The 24,317-nt window shown below is 43.1% G+C and overlaps 1 protein-coding gene across 7 annotated transcripts in view; it reads right to left on the bottom strand.

Annotated features, from left to right (window-relative positions):
* DCLK2 (doublecortin like kinase 2) overlaps positions 1–24,317 on the bottom strand; it is a 165,717-nt gene that overhangs the window by 89,938 nt on the left and 51,462 nt on the right. For all 7 annotated transcript variants that reach the window (XR_012803799.1, XR_012803800.1, XM_075613754.1 and 4 more), the window contains exon 3: positions 2,246–2,348. Coding sequence is in view for 5 of the 7 variants with exons in the window: in XM_075613754.1 (XP_075469869.1) it covers positions 2,246–2,348 (103 nt within the window). In the remaining 2 variants the exon portion in view is untranslated. The remainder of the gene's footprint in view (positions 1–2,245; positions 2,349–24,317) is intronic.

Consider the following 24,317-nt stretch of genomic DNA (forward strand, 5'->3'; position numbering starts at 1 on the left):
CAATGATCATAAGGTAGAAGATTAGAGAGCCCCATTTTTAGGGTAAGGAATTATTGCTAAATCTATTTATAAGTTTGACATTAGCTCTTCTCTAGATGGATACCTGCAGGTCTGCTTGGGTATAGGGTTTATTTGTTGTAATATTTGTGGTTTGCTACGTTCTTGATTGTTGATACACTATGTTTTCTTTTTCCTACATTGATTGCCATGGTGATGGAGACACAGTTGGGGAGTAGTATTCTTGGACTAAGGGAAGGAGGGTTCTGGGAGGTGGCTCCGGCCATGCTCGCTTGTGAGCGCAATATCATCATTGATGCCTTTACGTAAGCATTCGAAAGAGGATACTTGCCCAGGGAAAGTACCTTTTCTATGCTTTGGCGTGTGTGTATATACACATACAAAATTGGTGAGGGAGAGAGGAGCAGTTGACATAGGAAGGGGAAAGAGAGGGGCAGTGGATGCAAGAATAACGATCAGAAGAGGGGGAAGGAGGGGTCATGGGGTGCATGAGGGAGTGACAGAGAAGGGTAGTTGTAAGGATTCTGCTCGATCTGTCGGGTTTTGCTGCCAGTTCAGGTTTTCCAGGTTGCCTGCCCTTTCTACTCTATTTTGGCCATTTTGGTTACTGGCAACCTGCTATATAAGGCTGCACTTCCTGGTGGGAGTCGCCGAGCAAGTTTTCAACGTTTGCAGTTCCTGTTGTCTATGCTGTCAAGGTTTACCCTTTTCTCTGTTTGGATTCCCCTGTTGTGACCCGTGACCCATGACCCCAACCTTGCTGCTCTCTGCCTGCCCTGACCCTTTGCCTGCTTACTGGACTTTGCAAAACTGCCTCCAGCCCTGACCTCCTACCTGCTTGCCGACTAAGGCTACTGTAATAGGACTCTGTCCCGGGGCTCTGGTTGGTTTATTTGCATCTCTACCTCAGCCCTGCGGATCCACTTCCTGATTGGAGACAAGCACCATCACAGTAGTGGACAGAGGAGGGAGAAAGAGAGGGGTAGTCTAAGCCGGAGGGGCAGTGTGTACAGGAGAGAAAGAGAGGGGTAGTGGGTGCCGGAGAGGAAAACACAGGGGCAGTGGAAAGAGAGGGGGGAGTAGGAGACAGAGATAAGAGTCATCTGGGTGAAAAAGAAAGAATGCAGGAGAGAGGGGGGAAGTAGGAGACAGAGATAAGAGTCATCTGGGTGTAAAAGAAAGAATGCAGGAGAGGAAATGCAGGAGAGAGGGGGTAGGAGGCAGAAAGAGGAGAGCAGGTGGGCCTACCGTCCTAAGGTAACTATTACATCCCTGAAAGTCTCTGTACTGACTGGCTGATGCTTGTCATATGACCTCTTTCTGGGGGTTTACACAAGGGATTGGGGGATTTGTAGTCCTGCTGCCTTCAGCTGTTCAAGCATTGGATCTTGAGCTGGACTACAACTCTCAGAAGCCCCTGCTCATGTGAAAACGAGAAAGGAGCAGTAGCAATGAGGGGTTGGGCCCTGAAAGTTCAGAGCCCTGTGTAAGTAAACCCTTCACACTGGCTCTGGGCCAGGCCCCCCCTCTGCCTCTAGGCCCAGGACAGTTGCCCTGGTGCCCCCCCCCCCCCTCCTCCATATCGGCGGCCCTTGCCCATCTCTTTAAGCCCATTTAGGTTAACACAGAGACAAAAGTAGTAAGCTAGTAAAGTCACACCAAACCTTGGCGTTACTCTCATCTAGACCCTGAAATAGGGCTTTTTGAGGCGAGTGACTGAGAGATAAAAAGTACCCATTGACTTATTTACATCCCAAAAAACTCCTCTATACAACAAATGTATAGATCTCTTTGAACACACCTGAAATACCTGGGAAATTGCCAGTGTAAATATTCAAATGATTAACTTAGCATAAGTTCTCCGGTTTATCAGTTGCAGTCACAAGTATCTTTACACATGATTAAACAGACATTCAGCACCATTAAAAAGAATATCGTCGTTGTAGAGGTAAAACTCATTAAGTGCATTTTGGGCAAAAATGCATTTCCTGACTTGGATGTTTTTCTATATTTCTATTGAAAAACCCATTAAAGACACAATCTTCTTATTGGCCAGTAATGCCCTGTTCTGAGGGGATTATTACTTAATTATCTACCTCTATTATCTTGCCAATTCTGTAAACACTGTATACTGTACATTGATAGCGCTATATAAATAAACATATACATACATCTTGGTCATAGGCAATAAATACTCTAGGTATACAGTTTAATTGTTAATGATTACCGCTGTGATCCAGTACAAAGTCGTCCTGTGCATAACGATATTTATCAGGTCCACATGCTATAAAGACATCATCATCTCCAAAGAAATCATGAAGACATGTAACCTGTAAAAAAAAAAAAAAATACGACTCATGCAATTGTTTGGATGGATATCATAATTTTGGAAACAAACCCACCTTGGCAAACTTGATACCCTCTACAATTCAATATGCAGTTTTGTTCTCCAATGCAACTACAACACAAATCAATGCAAAAAGCTCAAATAACTAGTTTGGTCATTACTTGAGTCTAGGCTCCTGTCTTGCCTTCAAATACTTTCTGGGCAAGCTACCCATCTACCTGAACAAGCTCCTCATCCCTTCCACATGCAGCACTTATCATCTGAGATCTGACTTCAAAAGACTGTTCATGGTCACAAGGTTCAGCAAAGTATCCGGAAGCTCCTTCTCTTACCGTGCACCCCAAAACTGGAACAATCTACCAGAGACTCTCACTTCCACCACCAGTCTAAGTTCTTTCAAAACTAATGCTGTCTCACATTTTAATTTGGTCTGTAACTGTTACATACGCCTATAATATATACGATCTCTAACTGTGCATGCAATATCTTGTATATAATATATACCCTGTTCACTTATGTAACTTTATTTGTAACAATGTATGATGTGTCATCTTAACTCTATGCCCAGGACACACTTGAAAACAAGAGGTAACTCTCAATGTATTACTTCCTGGTAAAACATTTGATAAATGACTAACTATAGTGGGAAAATGAATCAACATAGATATTGATACTGGAGCAGGTTTAGCACAATATTTGAGCAACCCTATTATAAAGTTTGCACCTGGTAACCAATGAAATACCAAAAATTAAAACAGGGCCAATTGGAGCAAAATGTCTTGATATGTTGATACGGAGACACCCAAGGAAAATTCCCTTTTGCCCATAAAATTGCCTTAATTCTGTACATACTGTATAGCCAAGTATCTCTGAATATCAAGTCCCAATAAACTATTGTTTGAGCATTGAACCTCCAACATTGCATCTCAATGCAGATTTGGAACCCGGTGTGTAAATCACAGAGCTTTTCTCAGTAGAATATTATATGCTGGGATTTCACAGGCAAACTTTTTACAATTGAAGACCGATCATATAATTTTAAGGAATAGTTGTAGGTGGTGATACTGGTTTGAACAGGGGTTCTCAACTCCAGTCCTCAAGTGCCCCCGACAGGTCAGGTTTTAAAGATATCCCTGGGGGGTCTTGCAGACTGAAGTTGAGAACCCCTGGGTTAGAATACAAACATCAGAATTCTTCATAGTTGAAATTATAGTGTACAGAGCTTTCAAAACCATGCAGGTCTCACAGATACTCTGATAACATACTTGAAGGAGAGTTATGTTTTGAAAGATCTATAGACCATAAGATCTTTGAAGAACTCCTCTTTCGTGGATTTTAAAATGGTATCAAATCCTACAGCACAAATAATCTAGATTTCTCGAGCATCAATGTGGCTACTACAGCAAGGAACTACAGATGCAGCAAAGGTTATTGTTTCGCCTGGCGCCTTATGGTGGAATATAATATGATATTCTGTGTTATCTCTGGCATTTAATCCTATGAAAATTCTGAGACGTTTTGCTTTACAACGCAATATGTTTTGTTATCAGCGGAAGCAATTAAGTCCGCTACATATGTACATATGTTTTAGGCATTGAATCTGCCCACACACCATAAGCAGTAAATACATGACTCAAAAACGGTATACAAAATGTATTTTTGCATACCAAAATATCAACCGGTGAATAGGACAGTGGAGTTGTGAATTTTTCATGAAATCTTATTTCAAAGACTGACTACAATCAACATGAGTTCTTTAGGTTTTGGCGAATGGTGTCCTTGGCTTTTAGACAAAGTTAAATACTCTAATTTAGATGCCTAGAATGCATTGCTTCGCAATATGTTTCCAGCCACTCTTACAGTAAACGGATTAATTAGGTTACATACAAAGTAAACAGTAAAAAAAACATGGGTAAATATTTTCAGAATTGATTTAATCTTTCAGAGAATAGAAAAGCTATTTGAAGTCTGATCTGGAACACATATGGTATTTTTGAGGCAGCAAAAGAAACAGGAACTGTTCAGACACCAGACACACTGTTCTAATAATATATTCCTCTGCATTCCGCTTGGACAAAAGTTAACAAAAAGGGAAAAAGGCAGATTGCCAGCACATTTCTGAAAACAGCTGACTCGGTCCAGCTGCTCTGTTTCAGTGAATACATTTTGCCAACAGTGTGAAGGACTTTGTAAACTTCCCGCCCTGGGTTTAGCTGATCTGTTCATGTTTTCCCCTGGCCCCCCCCAATTTATCTGGACTATGACCACGTTTCAGCAAATCAGAACAATACGGTTTCAATGTGGCGGAGCGTGGCAAAAATCACAATGCTAACAGAATTTCTGAAAACTGAAGTGGGAGACACTTTTACTACAGGAACAATGTGCATACAGGATGTCAAATCCTTTACCCATGCACTTTTTTATGAATCCTATTTTTTGCATGTCTTGTACATTATACAATTCAATACTAAACAGGCTATGGTTTGACATTTTATGAACAAGGTAATACATCTAATGATTGAGGCACAAGGGAAGTGCACTGTAAACAGTATGTGTGAATATGAACAACTTCTATCCACCTCACCGTTGCCCAACACTAAAGAAAAGAACATTGTGTTTTACTTTGATACATTTCAATAACTTCTAATTATTTGCAAGCTGAAAAGCATCTATATTTCTTCCATACAAGTGTTGACTTGTTTTATCCTTGTTTGATACTTGTGTAGCAGGGTTGACCTCCAGGGGAAGCCGATGCAGCTCTTCGCACTTACAGGCACAGGGGAGCGGCCATATTGGTGCTCCTAAGGACAAGGGGGAGAGGATATCCCCTCCAGGGACAGGATATCCTTTGGTACATGGGATGACGTGGCAGTTCTGCTGGAGACCTCGGTGGAGAAGGTTGTGTCCGGGTAGCCAGTAAAGTTGACTGGGACTAGGCCAGGAACCCCCGTAGACCAGCGCCACCCTAGATTGTGTGTGGTAGGGATGGCCCTATATCAGGATTAACCCTGTAGTTCAGCGGAATGGAAGACCTGCAGAGGAGGATTCCCCGGGACTGGACATAACACTCTGCGGCTGCCGGAAGTAAGGCGCAAAGGGAATTGTTTGGAGGTCCTGCCACGTAGGACCACGTATGCGGCTTCTGTTGCGCTTATTCGGATTCCCTGGTTATCCTGCTATAATCAGGAAGGTACCAACGTGCACCTGCACCATCATACACTGGGGAGGGTAGTGCTGCCCTCACATGTACATTTGGGAAGGGATCTCTTGTGGGACACTTCGGTACGCCAGTGCCCAAGTGATCGGGTACGGTTGGGACCCTCAGGGAAGGGGGATTATTGTTACTGTTATTGTATAATGCTGTACCTGCATCAGGATTGGACCCTGCTCTGTGGTTGTGTTATTACTGTACATGGTCCCATGAGGAGACATGCCGCCAACGCTGGGATCCTCACACGTGGAGGCGCTGCACCGTGCACACCAAGCTCCCCAAATCGGAGGCCCAGGTCTATTGTGAGCTGACAGGTTAGCACTAGAACACCAATCTCCCTAAGGGGGATGGGGAGGGGGATGGGGAGGGGAGAAGAAAGGGCGTTACACTTGTATTAACATTTTTCTTCATAAGTTATTTGAACATTAAAGCCTTTTTTGATAGTCTAGCTCCGTGGTGCACAAACTTACCTTAATGCACCCCCCCTATCCCTCCCCCTGCACGGCTCCGGCGTCAAATGACCCTGCAGCATTATTTGACGCCGGTTGGCATGGAGACGCGTCGCAGGAACCAAGGTAAGAAAAAAGTTACAGAGGCCTCACGTGGCCCCCAGCATTTATTTTAAATGCCTTCGGGGTAGGACGGGGCCTCTCTAACAGCCGTGCCCCCCCAGAAATTTCGCGACCTCCACTTTGCACACCCCTGGCCTACCCAACCCAAGGCCCTTCAACCCCACAGCTCATCAGTGGTCCCCTGAAATCTGGTAGACTTAAAAGGGATGCGGAGACAGGTTCTGCTCCAGCAGCAACAGGAAGCCATGACCACCTCTGTAGATTATGCTTTCCATTGGCGACCCCATGGCCATGTTTGTGGTCCTGGTGCCATACTTGTAGTTTTTTTGTGTCTCAAAACTGGCACACAAAAAAGACCCCTACAAATATCTCAAGAACTGGAGGGAGTGCGGGGGAGGGCAGGGGGAATCACAGATCAGCTCCAGACCAAACTGGGGGGGGGGGGATTGCTGCTAAAACCCAGGGGTGGTCAACGCCATTCCTCAAGTCCCCCAAACAGGTCAGGTTTTGAGGATATCCCTGCTTCAGCCCAGGTGGCAGACGCTGGGATATCCTGAAAACCTACCTGTTGGGGGGAGAGGGGAGGGAGGGACGCTTGAGAACTGGAGTTGAGCACCCCTGGAATAACCCATTCTCTTCCAAACAAATTTGCTACAAATCATAACGCGGTGCTCTTGTTGCAAGCCTATGCAAAGGATACATTGCATGCACTGGGGGTTAATGCATGTGATGCTTCATAAGCTTGTGCATCTGTTCAAAAAAATGTCTGTGGATTGGAAGAAAAATAAAAAAATGATAACCAGTCCTTTTTCTGCTGTAACCTACTGCAACATATTGTGTGCTGTAGATGTATTGTTTTCAGGATTCACCAAGGGAAAAGGTCATCACATTGGTTTGTTTTGCAAACAATGGAGAAAGGCATCATTAGACTGTTAACAATTCCCCTGGCTAGCCTTCAGTAGACACAGTAAGGCCAGATGGAGATTTCAGTCCTTCTGCATGAATAGTGCTGGCTTCTTCAGCATGCAGCTCTTATCTTACCTCAGAATCCAACCTGTCCTCAGTAATTAGCAAAGCCCCTACTTAAGTCACATTACATTTTAATGCACCAGTTCACTTGGATGTCTCCAAAACGGCTCTTTGCCTTTTTATTGGGAAATTCTTTCAGACGTTTTTGGTCTTTCCATATATAAAAAATAAATAAACTGGGATTTTCTTAAAACTGCAGATTTAGAACAACTGCTGCTGCTGCATGCTTTTCTCTACATGCTGCAGATAGATAATCAGAGAGTTGACCTGTGAGTTTCATGGTTTTGAAGTCCGTTTTATAGATTATTAATTAAGCACCAGTGAGCTCATCCACTTCAATGAAGTCTCACTGATAGGTCACTACTTTTCCATACCAGTCAAGCACCACAAATCCAACTAATTTAGGTGTTAAACGGCAGCCTCTGAACCACAAATAAGGACAGTAGATATATTTAGTCTACCCTGTAAAGGTTTTTTATTTTATTTTTTAAAGTCAGTTTCTTCAGAACTAAATTTGCAAGGCTAATAAATTATGAAGAAACCATTACAATTTGTTGAAATTATGTTATACTGTATAGCTAAGTGGTTTCATTTACTACTGCTACAACATTTGATCTCCACGATGGTGTGGGGAGGACATCAACACAGGATTATAGTGATAGTTCAGTAGTCAGTGGCAGCGCCTCCAGCCCAAGAGGATCCTGATTCGACCAGGATGGACCTCGGGGCGCTTCTTCTTTGGGTGGTCATTTCAATGAGTACACCAGATTGTATATAACTGGGGTTTATTGGTACAGCATGATGAGACACAGGATATAGTCACTTAATGCAATACCCAGACTTGAGGCCTGGAATAACCCCTTCTTGGTTAACCATACCCCTTAGTTGAGCAAGGCCTCAGCCTACTTCTTCTGGGGAGGGGCTCTCTGCTGCATCCTCATACTCTGGAGAGCAACCCAGAACAACCCCTTAAACCCGTACTCTTACCTATAGAGGGGAAAACTCCCTCCTTCCCTGGGGAGTGGCTTGTAAGCCGACCTACCTACAGTCATAGTTCCCCTTTACAATAACAGGCTATTCCTGAACTTCATTGATAATACACACAGAACAATATAACAGGCCCTGCAGGAATTACTCTCAACACTGCCCACTCTTTACTGGGACTTACAGTATTAGAGGGGCCAGGAAAATCAGTAGTCCAAGGGGACTTGGCTACATATAATTGATGACAATGGGATTATTGTTCACCATACATCAGATTTATGCCCTTTTTGGGCCTTATTCAAATGATTTGAAGTAGACAATCGCATCACCATTGACTTGAAAGCCATACGATCTGCAGCTTTGAATACAATGTTGAAGAAGATCCTTAGCCAGAAGGCTTTGATAAACAGAACCATACATAAAAGTCTAAATGAGTGTTTAGATTGCCGTCATAATGAATCTAAAGGCAGCTCCACTTGAGTTTGCAATGGCTTTGGTTGCACAAATAAAGCCTAAGCTTACGCAACTGTACTAACTTCACAAGGACTGGAAAATAATGGCAAATGTAAAAAAATCATGAAAAAAAAGAACTACAACAATACCATGCAGCCTTAGTACTAGCAGAGAAGGCAGACAGTCCCCGTTCCATAAAAATGAGATAACACCTGAAGTAAAAGAAATTGCAACAGTTGTTTCTATACAGTATGAAGGGTAGTGTCGTGGGAAAAAAAAACTCAGTCCCACATTTATTCTTTTTAGGCAAAAACAAATCTGTTGAAAAAATTTAATGCAGCAACTGCTTCAAAGAGTACAGTACATTCACATAAAAATCAAGACATGCGTCTTATCTAACATAAATGTACACAACAATAAGCTCTAAGTAAGCTATCTTATACCAGAAGAAGGGGCGGGTATATTTAATATCACAATGTCAGCACTTCATTGAACATCTTACTTTTCTTTATCTGTTTTGTCTTGCAGTTACTTGGTTATTCAATTTGCAATAGTATAGCCAAGGCTGGTCCAGCTATATTTCTGCCCCTCCTGTCACGTAAGTCCAAGTAGCTACAGGCAGTGACAGGCTATCCTGTGGGATTTACCTCCCCCCCCTCACGCAGCTGAGTGGCAAGAGAGGTGGTGTAATGGGGTCTGTGTTGCAGCCAATCCTGGTGCAGACCCTGTGCCCTCCCCTTTTGCATTAGGGAGGATGTTCCAAATGATAGGAGGCATGTCTCCTCCATCCCTCCTAGGGAGAGGAGCGTGTGTCAAGTTCTCCTCCACCCTCCTAGGGCTGGAATAGCAAGATCTGTGCATGTCACAAGGCCTCAATCCTTAACTGCTGGCCGGCACCATCCCGGGATCTGAGACCCCTACTCTACTATATGCAAGGCTGTTTCCATCTGCAGTGGTTGCCACAAATAAAGACCTCATTTATATACCCCTGGCTGAGTTGCGGTCTATTAGCCAGAGGTATTGGAGAGAAAGAACGGTCATGGTAGGGACCGTCTGCAGCCTTGCAGTAGCCTGCCGTGTCTGGAGGCGCTTTTATCACCATGGAAAGAACATAAGGATCACCGTAAGCCTGTCCTGGTCCACCCACCCCATCGCGGACTCTCAGCTCTCCTGGATCCTCACAGGTATGCACGCACTAAGACATCACTAGTAGCAGCAACATGTTTCCAGAGAGGAGGGAAACAGGGCTACAATATATTTTAGCTGATTAAGCAAAAAGAAAACTCATGTGCTAAGCTACCGCATCTTTCTCAAGGCCGACAGCTGGTACATCTCTCTGACTCTACAAGGGGGGTTAATAGATAAGACGAGGGTCTCAGCTAAACAAGGAAATTACAGTTTCAGCATTAACGAAAGTTCAAAGGGAAAAACTTATTCTGCATAGACACACAGAATTTCACTTAACCCAGGGGTGCGCCCACCTGCCTGCTTGCGCCCCCCTCTTTTACCTTCTCTCCGGCGTCAAATGACGACATGGGGTCACGTGATTTGACGCTGCGCTGCTGAAGACAAGGTAAGTGAAGTTGCAGAGGCCTCATGCAATCCCCCAGCATTAATTTAAATGCTTTGGGGGAAGAGCGCGGGGCCTCTGCAATCGCCGTGCCCCCTGAAAATTCTTGTGGCCCCCAGATCGCGCACCCCTGACAACCCATAATGCAATAAAACACAAAGCATGACTCTTCCTATAGCTATGTAAAACAAGAAGCCTGGCTATAGCTATACATAGTGAAATTATGGAAGAATAATATTTTCCCATTATTTCTATTTGAGGCTTATAAAACCTCACTGGACTTGAGACTTCTATTAACTTTTCAATTTCTTCCCTCTCTTCCCTTAACCTGGACTCATACTTTCTTCTTAACTGATATTCCATGTTACAATTTTGTTCCTTGTGAGTTAACTTCAACTGGAGAAAATGAGTGGACATACAACATCCCAACTTAAATAACAGATATAACATAATAATAACGAACAATATGGCAAAACCACAAAAAATTGCTTAACCACATTGCCGAGGACGAAAATAAATTTGAAAACTAAATGGTGAAAGTCCATCCTTCTTCTGCATGGAGTTGGGATGCTGCATCTCGTATATGCTGAACTAGGTAATGAATGGTACTGTTATTATAGAGTATATAGGTACGACATTATTTCCCTATGATAATGTAACAGGCATTGTCTTTGTTTCTATAGCAACCATTTACAAAGTCACATACCCTTCCTCTTCTGAAACCGACACTGGCACAGCCCTTTTTGAGTCCTGCCCTCTCTCTAGCAGTGCACCAATTGTATCTAGTGACTGCCTGGTCACATGATCTTCCTCACAGAACTTTGCATGTTTGGGCCTCTTCTGCTGCATGGACAGTCATTTAGTGAACCCCCGAGCTGAATCTTCGCCGATCGATCATAGGAGAACAGATCGATCGGCAACCTAGCTAATTACTGATCATTGTGTGGATTGTATGGATGCACATATTAAAGGGAAATAAAATAAAAAACGGCAGCTTGGACTGATGCTTTAAGAACTGCAAATCATCAGGGTCATTTATAAAGATACTCTACAAAATGCTCATGGTCTTCAATTTCAGAAAATAAGAGCTATTAACCCAGCGTGCAACCTAAGATTAATTAATATAAAGTTATCTGAATGCAACATGTATAAATGCTACAGCCGATGATACTTCAAGGTGAATAACACATGTTATGCATACTGTACAGATAAAGGTTTTAGAAAAAACTATTCTACATCTATTTTCTATGTGTTGTCAGGAACACGGCGCCCTGTGTATTGTATTGTATGTCTTTATTTATATAGCGCCATTAATGTACATAGCGCTTCACAGTAGTAATACACGTGGTAATCAAATAAATAACAGATAATATAAATAACAGATGATGGGAATAAGTGCTTTAGACATAAAAGTAACATTAAAGAAGAGGAGTACCTGCCCTGAGGAGGTTACAGTCTAATTGGTAGGTAGGGAGAACGTACAGTAGGAGGGAGTTCTGGTAAGTGTGTCTGCAGGGGGCCAAGCTTTATGTATCGTGTGTTCAGAATATCCACAGTGCTATTCAAATGCTTCTTTAAGCAAGTGTGTCTTAAGGTGGGTCTTATAGGTGGAAAGAGAGGGTGCTAGTCGGGTACTGAGGGGAAGGGCATTCCAGAGGTGTGGGGCAGTCAGTGAAAAAGGTTTAAGACGGGAGCGGGTTTTAGATACAAAGGGGGTAGAAAGAAGACATCCTTGAGAAGAACGCAAGAGTCTGGATGGTGCATAACGAGAAATTAGGGCTGAGATGTAGGGAGGGGCAGAAGAGTGTAAAGCTTTAAAAGTGAGGAGAAGAATGGAGTGTGAGTTGCGGAATTTGATTGGAAGCCAGGAGAGGGATTTCATGAGGGGAGATGCTGAGACAGATCTAGGAAAGAGTAGAGTGATTCTGGCAGCAGCGTTTAGGATAGATTGTAGGGGAGACAGGTGAGAGGCAGGAAGGCCGGACAGCAGAAGGTTACAGTAGTCAAGACGGGAGAGAATGGGGGCCTGAGTCAGAGTTTTAGCAGTCGAGCAACAGAGGAAAGGGCGTATCTTTGTTATATTGCGGAGGAAAAAGTAACAGGTTTTAGATATGTTTTGAATGTGAGGGGCGAATGTGAGAGAGGAGTAGGTGTGACCCCTAGGCAGTGTGCTTGGGCTACTGGGTGAATGATCGTAGTTCCAACAGTAATGTGAAATGAGGTAGTAGGGCCAGGTTTGGGAGGAAGTATGAGGAGCTCTGTTTTAGTCATGTTGAGTTTAAGGCGGCGGAGGGTCATCGAGGATGATATAGAAGAGAGACATTCAGAAACTTTGGTTTGTACAGCAGGTGTAAGGTCGGGTGTTGAAAAGTACATTTGTGTGTCGTCAGCATAGAGGTGATATTTAAACCCAAAATATGTTATTAGGTCACCTAGAAAGAGTGTGTACAGAGAAAAGAGAAGAGGTCCCAGGACAGAGCCCTGTGGTACCCCCACAGAGAGCTCAATAGAGGAGGAGAAGGTGTTAGCAGAAGAGACACTGAAAGTACGATGGGAGAGGTAAGAGGAGATCCAGGATAGAGCTTTGTTCCGAATACCAAGCATATGGAGAATGTGAAGGAGAAGAGGGTGGTCCACGGTGTCAAATACTGCAGAGAGGTCGAGTAATATGAGCAGAGTGTAATGACCTCTGTCTTTGGCAGCAGGTACAAAGAAGACATTCTTTTTGGATACTAGCTACGCTCACACTAGAGACATTTATGCCTGGCACTGTTCAGCTTGTGAACACTGCAGTGTGTGCTAGCTATTTGTAATATTTAATACGTGTCACAGAGGTTTATGATACACAATCTGCTCACCTGGGAATGTTTTTAGATGTTAATGCTAATCAGCAGGTCCAAGTCTACTAATTTAACACGTGTGTTGGAAACCACACCAGCCTTAAATGCTGCCAGAAATATTTTCATTGCCTTATGTAATACCGCAAAACAGAAAATACATGGAAATAACAACATGCTTAAACAAGCACCTCATCAGTCATCCTATTCTAATTTGAAGAAAAAAAAACCATTTATTTCTAGTTTTGCAGTATAAAGACATTTTACACAGAATGATTTAGCAACATAAATTGATATTACAATGAAGTGAAAATACATAGCCATGTAACAAAGAAGGTGATGCATAAAAGGCTAATGTCACGGTAGACCAGGTCCTTTAACACATTTATATTTCAGAGATCATTCAATAGGCAAAACAAGGCAATAAAATAAAATGGGGTTTATTTGGATAAAACCTCGGAAATACAACAAAACACAAAATACAGAAATATACACACTTACTGGGATCTATGGGTTGAGATGTAGCCTTTCCAAGATGCAGGCCGCCTGCTTGCGAGGGCTTACCCTGAGCGGAACCTTGTTACGGATGTCCTGGATTGAGATTGAGCAGAAACTCCCGACTAGGACCTGTTTTCAGCAGGAACTCCTGACTGCGTCCGCTAGGTTCTCAGATGAGAACATGGTCCTCGCGTCTGACTTAGTCTCTGCAGGGCAGACTTTCCTAGCTTCAAAACTAAGCCCGTTGCTCTACTATTTGGGACAGAGCAACTATGAAAAGTCTGCCCTAGCATCATCTGTTTCTTTGACTGGGGCTTCTCCTGACATACCCTCTGCTATGTTCATTATGGAGGAAGGAGGAGCGACCAATCAGAGCGTGGGAATTCCTCCCCGCCAGCCAATAGAAACAGGTGCTCGTCTCTGGGCTGACGTCAGATGAGGAGGCATGCCAAGCCAACTCGAAAACCGGGTGAGCGGGAAATATGATTTAGTCAATGGGAGAAGCACCTACGAGCTGTATCACCCCCGGCTATCTCATTGCCACCCACTGGGCAGGCTCCACCAAATCTGGCAGATACAAAAAGGTGTCCCCACAGGGTGCCCCTTTGTTCCCTGGACTTGGCAATTCGCCCTTCATCGCTCACCAAACGGTCTTATCACCTCCGGGACATCCGCTCCTCTTTGAACAACAGACTCTATAAAGACATGCCGGCGTCTATTCTGATGCCCTGGCTGACTGTATAGAGCCTTATAGTAAATGCCTAAAACATTATAACATACAGTTTAATAAAGTATACACTTTGGGGAACCGTATACCTATAAGGGAAATGGATTTGGGATATTTGGGCTCAAAATCCAGGAGTCTGGGGCACACTGCGTTGCCCCGGTGCAATTCACCCTGTGTACTGGCAAATCCTGCCTGTTCGCCGGGGAGAATTAAAGGACTACCGGTAACTTCAGCCCCCGAACTCCTGCAAACAAAAGAATTGCATTTCTACCCAAATATCCCTCTTAAAACTGACACACATGAAATCTCGCAGTTCTAGGGCCAAGGGAACATGAAAACAGAAAAAAGCAGGGGTCACTTTATTTTCAACATATATTATCCCTGGTCCCTGGCTTATGGTGCTTATGTAGCTATCAGGGACCCCACGGTTTCAGGGGTAACCAGAGGGTTTAACCTTTATTAGATAGCCTGATTACCCCTACCGTCACAACTAATTTATAGCAAAATCAATGAAGAGAGCATCTTTTTAATCTTTTCTCTCTGCGTCACTGCATCAAGGTTGGTCACTCCAATTTGCTGGGTGTGCGCGAGTCTGCAGTCTAGGGTGTGTCTTTGGAAAAGTTCGGGACCAGTCACATATATTAGAATGTGATGCATTAAAATCTGCATCTTTGTTCTGTGTTTTCACCTGTAGTATGCATCCAAAAAAATATCTGCCAGACCTGATGTGGAGTAAACTTCCACCAGCTAATAATCTACATTAAATGTAAGCAGAAAATGGTGCAATGTGTCAAACCAAACTTCTCTTTCTATGCCTTACTTGATACAAAACGCTCATGTTTTTAATACATTTATAAAACACTCCTTTGTGTCATATGTTAGAAATGTTTAATAGTTATTTCTGCTACTACTACTTCTGCTTCTTTTTGTGGCCGCACATTGAAATGAAGGAATGCTAAGGAAAGCCCAGAGCTCCGTACTGAAGCCGTACTCGGGAAAACCTAAAATAATTACAATTTGTAGGAGGTCCTGAAAGCAGAAATTCTCATTAACACTTTAAAAAAAATTGAAATCTACTATCCCATTTCATTATAATTAGGTTAGGAAAGAAAGACAAAGACGTGTTATAAATAAAATAGAAAATGTTTGTTGTATTGAAACTATCAGTTTAAGATCTCTCTGTTTAAAATCACCATTCTAGAATACAAATTAAAAAGAGAGTCTCTGAGAACTGGCTTCTGTCTAAGTTCTTCCAAGACTTTGGCTGTTTCTTACTTTAATCATGTTTGTAACTTATAATGTTGTGAACTTATTATTTTGTACCCAGGACATACTTGAGGATGAAAGGTTAGTGCAAAGAAGTAGAGCACAGTCAAATAGGAGCAAGGAGAGGATCCAAAAGGTACAAAAATAACTTTATTGGAGTGCCCAAAGCATAAGAAAAAACCTCCTACGCGTTTCGAACGTGATGTTCTGTCAAGGAGTATAAATCTAATATCTGCAAAACCCCTTATAAATGTAAAGCCTCCGCTGCCGTTTCGCGCCAAAACCCGCGTCATGACGTCACGATACACACACCATTGTGCAAGCGCTACTATTGAATGTGGTCTGTGAGCGTCAGAGCAGCCTGGACCAAAATAACAACGGATCCTCATAAAGGTCAAACTTAGCGAGTAAGCAAATAAAAATCTATTCATGGTCTAGGATTTATCACAATTGCATACAGCCTGGTACTTGAGCACTTTTGATCACACTTCTATCAGGATGAAAGGTTAGGCTGCGTCCATGGTGCCTGCGTACGCTCGGCGTCATGCTCGTCTGTAACTGAAGAGATATGTGGCCTGCAGGATAGCGGGACGGGGGGCGTGCCGAGAGGCGTTCCCGTGATGTCACGCGAGCGGTTTGCCCTCATTGGCTGAATTGCGCACGTGACCATGCCGTCATGCTGCAAAATCAAATTTACGGTCTATGGCCGCGCTCATTGCCTTATGGCATTTTGATCGCGTCGCGCTTACCATGTGTCAGGAATCCGCTCCGCGGTTTACTGGTTGCCTTACCTTGCAGACCGGTGCAGTTCTTGAACAGCTCTCCTGATGTTTGCTGCAGCCTGGATTCACTCACCAAAGCTAAACACACTCCCTCTGGTATCTACTGCAGCTGTGCAGCCTATCACTGCAACCTAGACTTGCATTCACTCATTGGAGCAGTACCTTCACACCCCCGCTGGGGATTGGCCCGCTGGCCTTTAAGTACTGCTTTCCCATAATGCTCCATGCCGAGCATAGTCCTTACCGGATGTCACCAACTGTTCTGCCACAAGCTCTTTTTTGTTCTCTTGTGCTGAAGCGGAGGTTTCCCTTGCGTCCTTCAGCTTCCTGTTCTCCTGTGCTGAAGCGGAGGTTGCCCTTGCGTCCTTCAGCTTCCTGTTCTCCTGTGCTGAAGCGGAGGTTTCCCTTGCGTCCTTTAGCTTCCTGTTCCCCTGTGCTGAAGCAGAGGTTTCGTCCCTGCGTCCTTCAGCCTCCTGGATTCCTGCACTGAAGCGGAGGTTTCGCCCCTGCGTCCTTCAGTCTCCTGGATTCCTGCACTGTAGCGGAGGTTTCCCTGTGTTTCTACAGCTTCCTGGTAACTGGGGCCTACTCTTTCCCTAATCTAGAGAGGCCGTGTCCTGGTTCCTGCGCTGCTACAGAGGATTCCCTAGCCCGCTCAGGACTCTTGCGCTGTAGCACTGGTTTAACCGTGCAGCTAGGCGGTGTGTAAATCTGGTCTGTCTTCCACCTCCTGAGACCAGTACCATGGGCCATGGTCGCCGCACGCGCAGAGGCCACCCCCGCGCTCCTAAGCTGAAGCGGGGTTTTCCTGACTCCCTGTTGCCGAACTCCTGCTTGGACAATGTTTATTCTGACGTCTCCTGTCCTGACCCTGGCTTGTACAACGACGATGCTGTCTTCTCCAATCCTGACCCTGCTACGTACGACTATGAACTGCACAATCCGGATCAGCCTGCGAGGTTTAAGGTCGGTGCTTTTACAACCCTACCTCAGCCACGCGGTCCGACCCGAGTTTGTGGCGAGCAGAACCGTGACACCATGGACGCGGCCCAAGTCTGAATGTACAGTATTTTTTGCTGGTAAAATGACTACAAAGAAATATACTAACCCCCAATTAATCGTCTCTTATCCCTCAGCAAGACATACAGGAAAAGCTTCTCTGTAAAAACAGAATCCAAATGCGAATCCAAAGAAAAATCGGTGTTGACGCTCCCAGGTATCATTATACATTGAGCCGTGCTTCTTTACATAAAAAAAAATAAATATGCTTCTTTGTTTCAACAAAGAGGTTAAGGTGTAAATATGCCAAAAAAATAGATCTAACATGAAGCAGACGTAAGCGGTGATTCTATATCTGCCGAAATGGCAGTATGGGCAGTCATCGGCCAAAAATCCGCATTGATGTCAATGGAGATATTAGTCCAAAAACATCCCAAACCGCTGCTTCAGAATAAGATACTTACCTCCGTAGGTCGTGCTGGTATCTCTCTACTGTTTAAATGTCCCACATAATGCGGGCCAATAGGAAGTTGCAAGGGATGACACCAATGCTCCCTATTGGCCCACAAGACACAGGACATTTAATCCACCATTCTGTTAGGCCCAACAAACCCTGTCTGAGCCGATACATGCAGCGAAACCGGCATCCCCTACAGAGGAACATTTCTCAGGAATTAGGGGGTTCCCCGGAACTGAAATGAATGCAGTTTAAATTAAAGGTGACCTGCTTCAATCCTATAAATAAAATGTAAAAAATAAATAAAAAATAAAAATGCAACCTGATATTCAAGCTTAATTAAAACATTAATTCCCCTAGGTCTGAATATCAACATAGATCTGGGTTGCTTTTTGACCCAATTGTAGGAAATGCTTCTCTTGTCCCAAAAGCCTCCATCTTTGTGAAAATGTTCTGTCAAATAAATCCTTCTCTGGAGTTTTGTCAATAAAATAGAAACGTGAACATAACTATTTTTTCTAAATGTCACCCTAGAGGATTTGAAGTAATAGATTTCTACATTCAAAATGAGTCATTTTCTAAGAATATTGGACCTTTGTACATTACATATGTGTTATTACATCTGACCTATAATTAGAATTGTATAATTGTATTTTGTATGAGTTAGATATTTTTAGAATGATCCCAATACTGTGAGTAAAGTTTTATAGCGCAGACACAGAGGGGGTATATTAGGAGGGAACCATGGACATTTTACACATACCCCTAATGAAGAAAGAACCCTCTTTCGAAACACGTAGGGTGACGGAGGACCGGATAGCGAGTGACACCCAAAACTGGAAGCGACGTGAGACGCCGGCTGGAACGGCGTGGAGAAGTCGCAGTGACCGGGGGGAGTGTATCACAAACAAACTGGTGTTTACTCTGCATATTTGGGAGGAAACACCTCTACGAGTAAATTGATCTTTTAAAGAAGGAGCTCCTTTTTTTTGCCTGTCATTTTGCTGTGGAGGAGTGACGGAGCAAAGAAACGTTTAAGTGCTTGAACGCAGCCACTTGCATGTAAGTGCATATCTCACCCATGGCAAATCCCTGAAAGTTTTCCTGAACATGCTTCACTATTTTTTCGTTTTTCTGTTTCTTCTGTTGTTTTTTATTGAGGTGCGCCTTTCCTAAATAACTCATTGTTGGAACTGGGAACAATTTATTTTTTCATGCAGCACATTAGATTCAACATTGTATTTGTTTAGATCTCTTCCATATACAGCTCAACCCCGTTATAGCGCGGTCCGCTATAACGCAAATCCATTATATAACGTGGTCTGAGAGTGGCTCCCGAGATTTAAAAGCATCAAAGACAGCAAAGAGGAGAGAGATCTATATGCCGGTAAATCCTCTCGCGCTGAAATGTTAACGCGATCCCGGTTATAACGCAGTCTCATTCTGTGGCCCACAAGGACCGCGTTATAATGGGGTTCAGCTGTATTTTGTTTAGCGCATCCTAGAAATTGTTTGCATTTACAAAGTCACACCCCTTCCTCTTCTGAAACAGGCTCTGGCACAGCCCTTTTTGAGCCCTGCCCTCTCTCTAGCAGTGCACCAATTGAATCTAGTGACTGCCTGGTCACATGATATTCCCCACAGAACTTTGCATCTTTGGTCCTCTTCTGCTGCACAGACAGCCATTTAGTGAACCCCTGAGCCGGATCTTCGCCGATCGATCACAGGAGAAAGGATTGATCGGCAACTTAACTAATCACTTATTGTGTGGATGGTATTGATGCACATATTAAAAGGGAAAAAAAATTCAAATTAAAAAAAAAAAACGACAGCTTGGACTGCTGCTTTAAAGCAGCAATTAGTGCTGCTCGGCCCCTGAAATTATTTTTTTTCCAACTTTTGAAACTACAGATCCTGTTCGCTTAAACCTTGTTTTTGGTTATTTGCTGTATCTGTCTTTTACCAGATAAGACCAGCAATGTTTCTACATATTAAAGGTACATGCACTGCAATTGAGGTAGCTATGGTCTGCAGTATTTGAACTAATCTCCTACTGTGAAACCAATTAGCAAAGCAGCTGCTCTCTGACCATTTGATTTAGGTGCTGACATCAGATAAAATTCGATGTCTTTAAGACAGGCACTTATTATTGCTCATCACACAAATAAATTGATTTTATACATCATGTAAGAAGCTGGTGTATGCCACATGTTCAGGACTATAGTACATAATCTACTTTATCCTAATATTATTTGAGACAACCAAAATGATCTGTACAAATCTCATTACAACATTTGCACAAGAGAGGAAATTAATCAGGCCAGAAACTGGAGAGAGGCAGAGGAGAGGCGCTCCAGTAATATTTTGCATTGTTCAGCCCAGCTTCCGTTCTCATGGGAAAAGAGCATTTTGCTGCAGGCAGGCACAGATTTAGCAAATGCCTAGTCACTGCTCTTGACAATATGGTATGCCTGTGAAAATAGGAATACTAAACTCCATAAAATGTGAAGCAGACTTTCTTTAAAGCAATAAATCTAATCAGTATTCTGTACAAAAAGACTCTTTCATCCAATATTGCAACGGCTAAATATTCATATATGCATCATTGTACTAATGAATGCCTGTGCATGCATAGATCTATTTTATTAAAAAAAAAAACACAGACATTATTTGTCAGACATTACAGTTACTCGTGGATTTTATTACATCAGAATTTCTTTTACAATCATACCTTTTTACAATTTATGCTTTAATTTTATTTTGTCTTGACAATGAAGTCATTTGTGTAATTATGATAGAGAATAAGGTTTGATTAGAGTAATCAACATTTCTTAAGGACTCGCTGAACCACAGCTGAGCATGAACTATGACAGCAAATCCAATATGTTACTATAGCACAGTGAACGTAATCTATTTACTTCTTACACATTTTCAATTGAGAATACAAACGTTTTTCCATTATCTATATATATATATATATATATATATATATATATATATATATATATCTATATCTATATCTATATATATATATATATAAATTTGAAAATCTTGGTTGTGAGTGTCTGGAGACCATTTGATTGGTCCGTCCGCCCTCCCACGGCTCTCATTGGCCGGTGGCTCGCCCCCCCCCAGCTCACATTGGACAGTCCATGACACCAAAAGTAAGTACAAAACTCCCCCCCCCCCGCCCACCCCACTATCACCACTCAGGCCCTCCTCACCGGCTGTCCGCCCCAGCTCCGTTTTTGGCCCCCCAGCCCCGTTTTTGACTCCCCAGCTCCGTTTTTGCCCCTCCCCCCCAGCTCCATTTTTGACCTCCGCCCAAACACACACACACAGTGATAGACAGTGACACACCCACAGTGACAGACACAGTGACACCCGCCTTCCCCCCGACCCTGTCTTTCCCCCCCACCCGCACCTTCCTTCCCCCCCCACGCCTTCCCTCTCCTCCCCAACCCCTGCCTTCCCCCCCGCACATGCCTTCCCCCCTGCCTTTCACCCACCCGACGCCCACCCTACCCTGCCTTTCACCCACCCGACGCCCACCCTCCCCTGCCTTTCACCCACCCGCCGCCTGCACTCCCGCCTCTGCCGTTCACCCGCCCGCCCCTGCTTTTCACCCGCCCACCCTTTCACCCACCACCCGCCCTCCCCTGCCTTTCAAACCCCTCCCGCCCTCCCACCCCTGCCTTTCACTCACACGCCCCTGCCTTTCAAGCACCTGCCTTTCACCCACCCGCCCTCCCGCCCCTGCCTTTCACCCACCCGCCACCACCTTTCACCCACTCGCCGCCCGCACTCCCGCCTTTCACCAAAATCGGTAATAATCAATGCAAACACAGTCACCTAAAAGAAGCAGTCTAACAATGGCAAAGCAAGGCTTTGTGAAACAATTATTCTAAAACAAAAGATTATAATTTACAACAAAGCTGTAACATTTGAGTGCATTCACATAAATGCATTGGACAGAGTTTTAGCTACAAATTCTCTTTATACTAGCCTTGGAGTCAGACAAGGAAAAAAAAAAAAAAAAAAAGTCTCTGAATTCAAATATAAATAGTCTATGTAATTTGATTTTCGCAGCAGAGAGAAAGGAAAACTTAATTAGGGAGTTCTGCATGACCCAAGGAATTTTCGATACAAAAAGACATGAATTTTTAGTTACAATAAAAAGAATGATTAATTTCCCCACCTTCAAGGTGAACGAGTAAAATCATTACATGAGATACAAAAGGTTAGACAATTTTGCTTAATTTATTGATCCACTAATGTATCAAATCAGGATAGACAAGCTACTTAATCAAATGTGGGTCTTCTGATGTCCCGTGTAGTCATCCTTTGCTTTCATATGCTACAAATCAGATCCCAGGTAAAAAATCATAAATGTCTCTATTCTCCATCATATAAAGTGAAAGCACATTTATCATTACTCAGAATATGGAAAATTGCAAGAGGGGAATGATTTACAGGAATCAGTCAGACCTCCTCCACAAGGTAACTTTAGTCTGAGATGGTGACACAGCACGCTCCTTTGGTTATATGTTTTGTGACTACTATACACAGTAACATGTCCAAGGCAATTCAGTAAATATCCGGATTTTAAAGTGTTTTAAATAAAGTTATAATGCAAAAAAAAGAAAAAAGTTTAAATTTTCATGCAAATGGTGGTCAGTTATGCTAAAAACCCTACTGGGTGCCAAGCAACAGTTTACAAATATTGGATGTGGGTTTACAGGCCCTTATTTACCAAGTGGTGCTAAGACAACACCTTGCAGCCCATTCGCTTGGGCATTCTATGGCTTATCACCACTTAAACAATTAGATAACAGAAGACTATAGGCCACATTTGCTCTCAGTTTGGGGTTTTCCGATTGGACAGTATTGCACCCGATCAGGCATATAACATAAGCCTGTTCTAATGTGGACAGCCAACTTGGCACGATGAGGGCTACGTATCAAAGTCTTGCCAGCTACAAAACTAGAGGAAAAAAGTATGCATCACATTTTACTTAAAGAAAAAAGGTCCCGGAGGACACAACAGGATTTTGAGCTTCGATAAATACAGATGTTATTGCACCCGTGGGTGGGTCAATAAAAAACAAACAAAAAAAAAAAAAAACTCTTGACGACCCCTGTCGGCACGTGATTTTTCATGTGTAAACCTTTGTTTAAATGGCACCACATCAAATCTCCTGTTAAATTACTCTAATTTGACGCAGAGCGTTGCGTTAGTGGGTGCAACGACGTTTATTCCATCTGTATGGTGGGGAGAGGGGGAGGGGGTTGTTCCTGTTTGGCAGCTGGGAGACTGACTGTAGATTCATAGGGGACTAAGTATTAAAGTACTCAATTATGAATAAGTAAATTATTGATTAAATGCATGTATATAATAAAGCAAGAAGACCATGACACACACAGTACATTTATATTTTGGTAATGACCCCAGATTGCAGATTGCTAATCACATGCCATCACCACGAACACATTTAACAATGAATGCCTGGAAATTGTCTCTATTGCACTTAATGTCACAATAATGCTACATCTGCTGGCTGATTCTTTACAATACTATCTGTCAAACTGGAAGTGGGAGCATATTTACGGGTATCAACATTTGTATTATGCATCAGAAAGGTATCGTAGTTGCAAAACTACATTGCAAACAAAACACAGGATTTATCAAAGGGAAGACACCCCATTCTTTCTATGGCATTTTCCCATTTTATTAATCTGGTGTTTTCTGCACCCTTGAATATTCTCTTTTGAAATGACAAAATGAGTCCCTTTATTTCAACAGCTCCATCAAAATGACTGAATGTTAAACCAACATCTGCAGTCCACAGTGAACAGCATCGTCACTATATGGTATTGGGAGGTCTGTGTCAACCTACTTTATGTCCTATAATCTGCAACAGTCTCACTCCTGTTGTACTGTAGTTGTGAAAATAGGGAGTCTGTTCCTCACACAATGCCAGACCGCTATACTGTACCAGCATGCAAATATTTCCTAAAACATCATCAGCAGAAATTGGGTAATATTGACACACACCTTTTATTTATATTAAAGGGGTGCAATTTTAATTTAGCATGCTCTAGGTAAAGTATTGCATTGTGCTGAACTCTTGATTGCGAGTAATGGGTTGAAATCCCCTTGATAAAATCTTTACATCCTCATGTACTGTCTGGTGGTTCCATTCAATCAATAGAGTAAAACTCTTGCCAGGCACCAGAATTGGCAAATTAATTTGAGAGATCATTGTATTTATGAGTCAGTGGGTCAGTGAGTCAGTGGGTCAGTATGAGACAGCTTTTGCTCTTGCTTTTCCAATACCGGTATGAGAAAAATGGAAAAGTGAACTGGAGGGCTATGGTATCCACCATTTTTCTCTCGGAAAAAGGGTCCACGGTAGTATTAAGTACAGTAGGTCATTTAAGCACATAGGTTTCACAACCAGGAATGCATGACAGAGGCCCTTATTCTATATACTATGAAGCTACTTCCCTATTATCTCCCACATGGAAGTAGAGGCACTGTACGTTCAGGGCTGTAATCAAAGGGGA

Source organism: Ascaphus truei, chromosome 1 (genome assembly GCF_040206685.1).
Source record: "Ascaphus truei isolate aAscTru1 chromosome 1, aAscTru1.hap1, whole genome shotgun sequence".
Classification (NCBI taxonomy): Eukaryota; Metazoa; Chordata; class Amphibia; order Anura; family Ascaphidae; genus Ascaphus; species Ascaphus truei.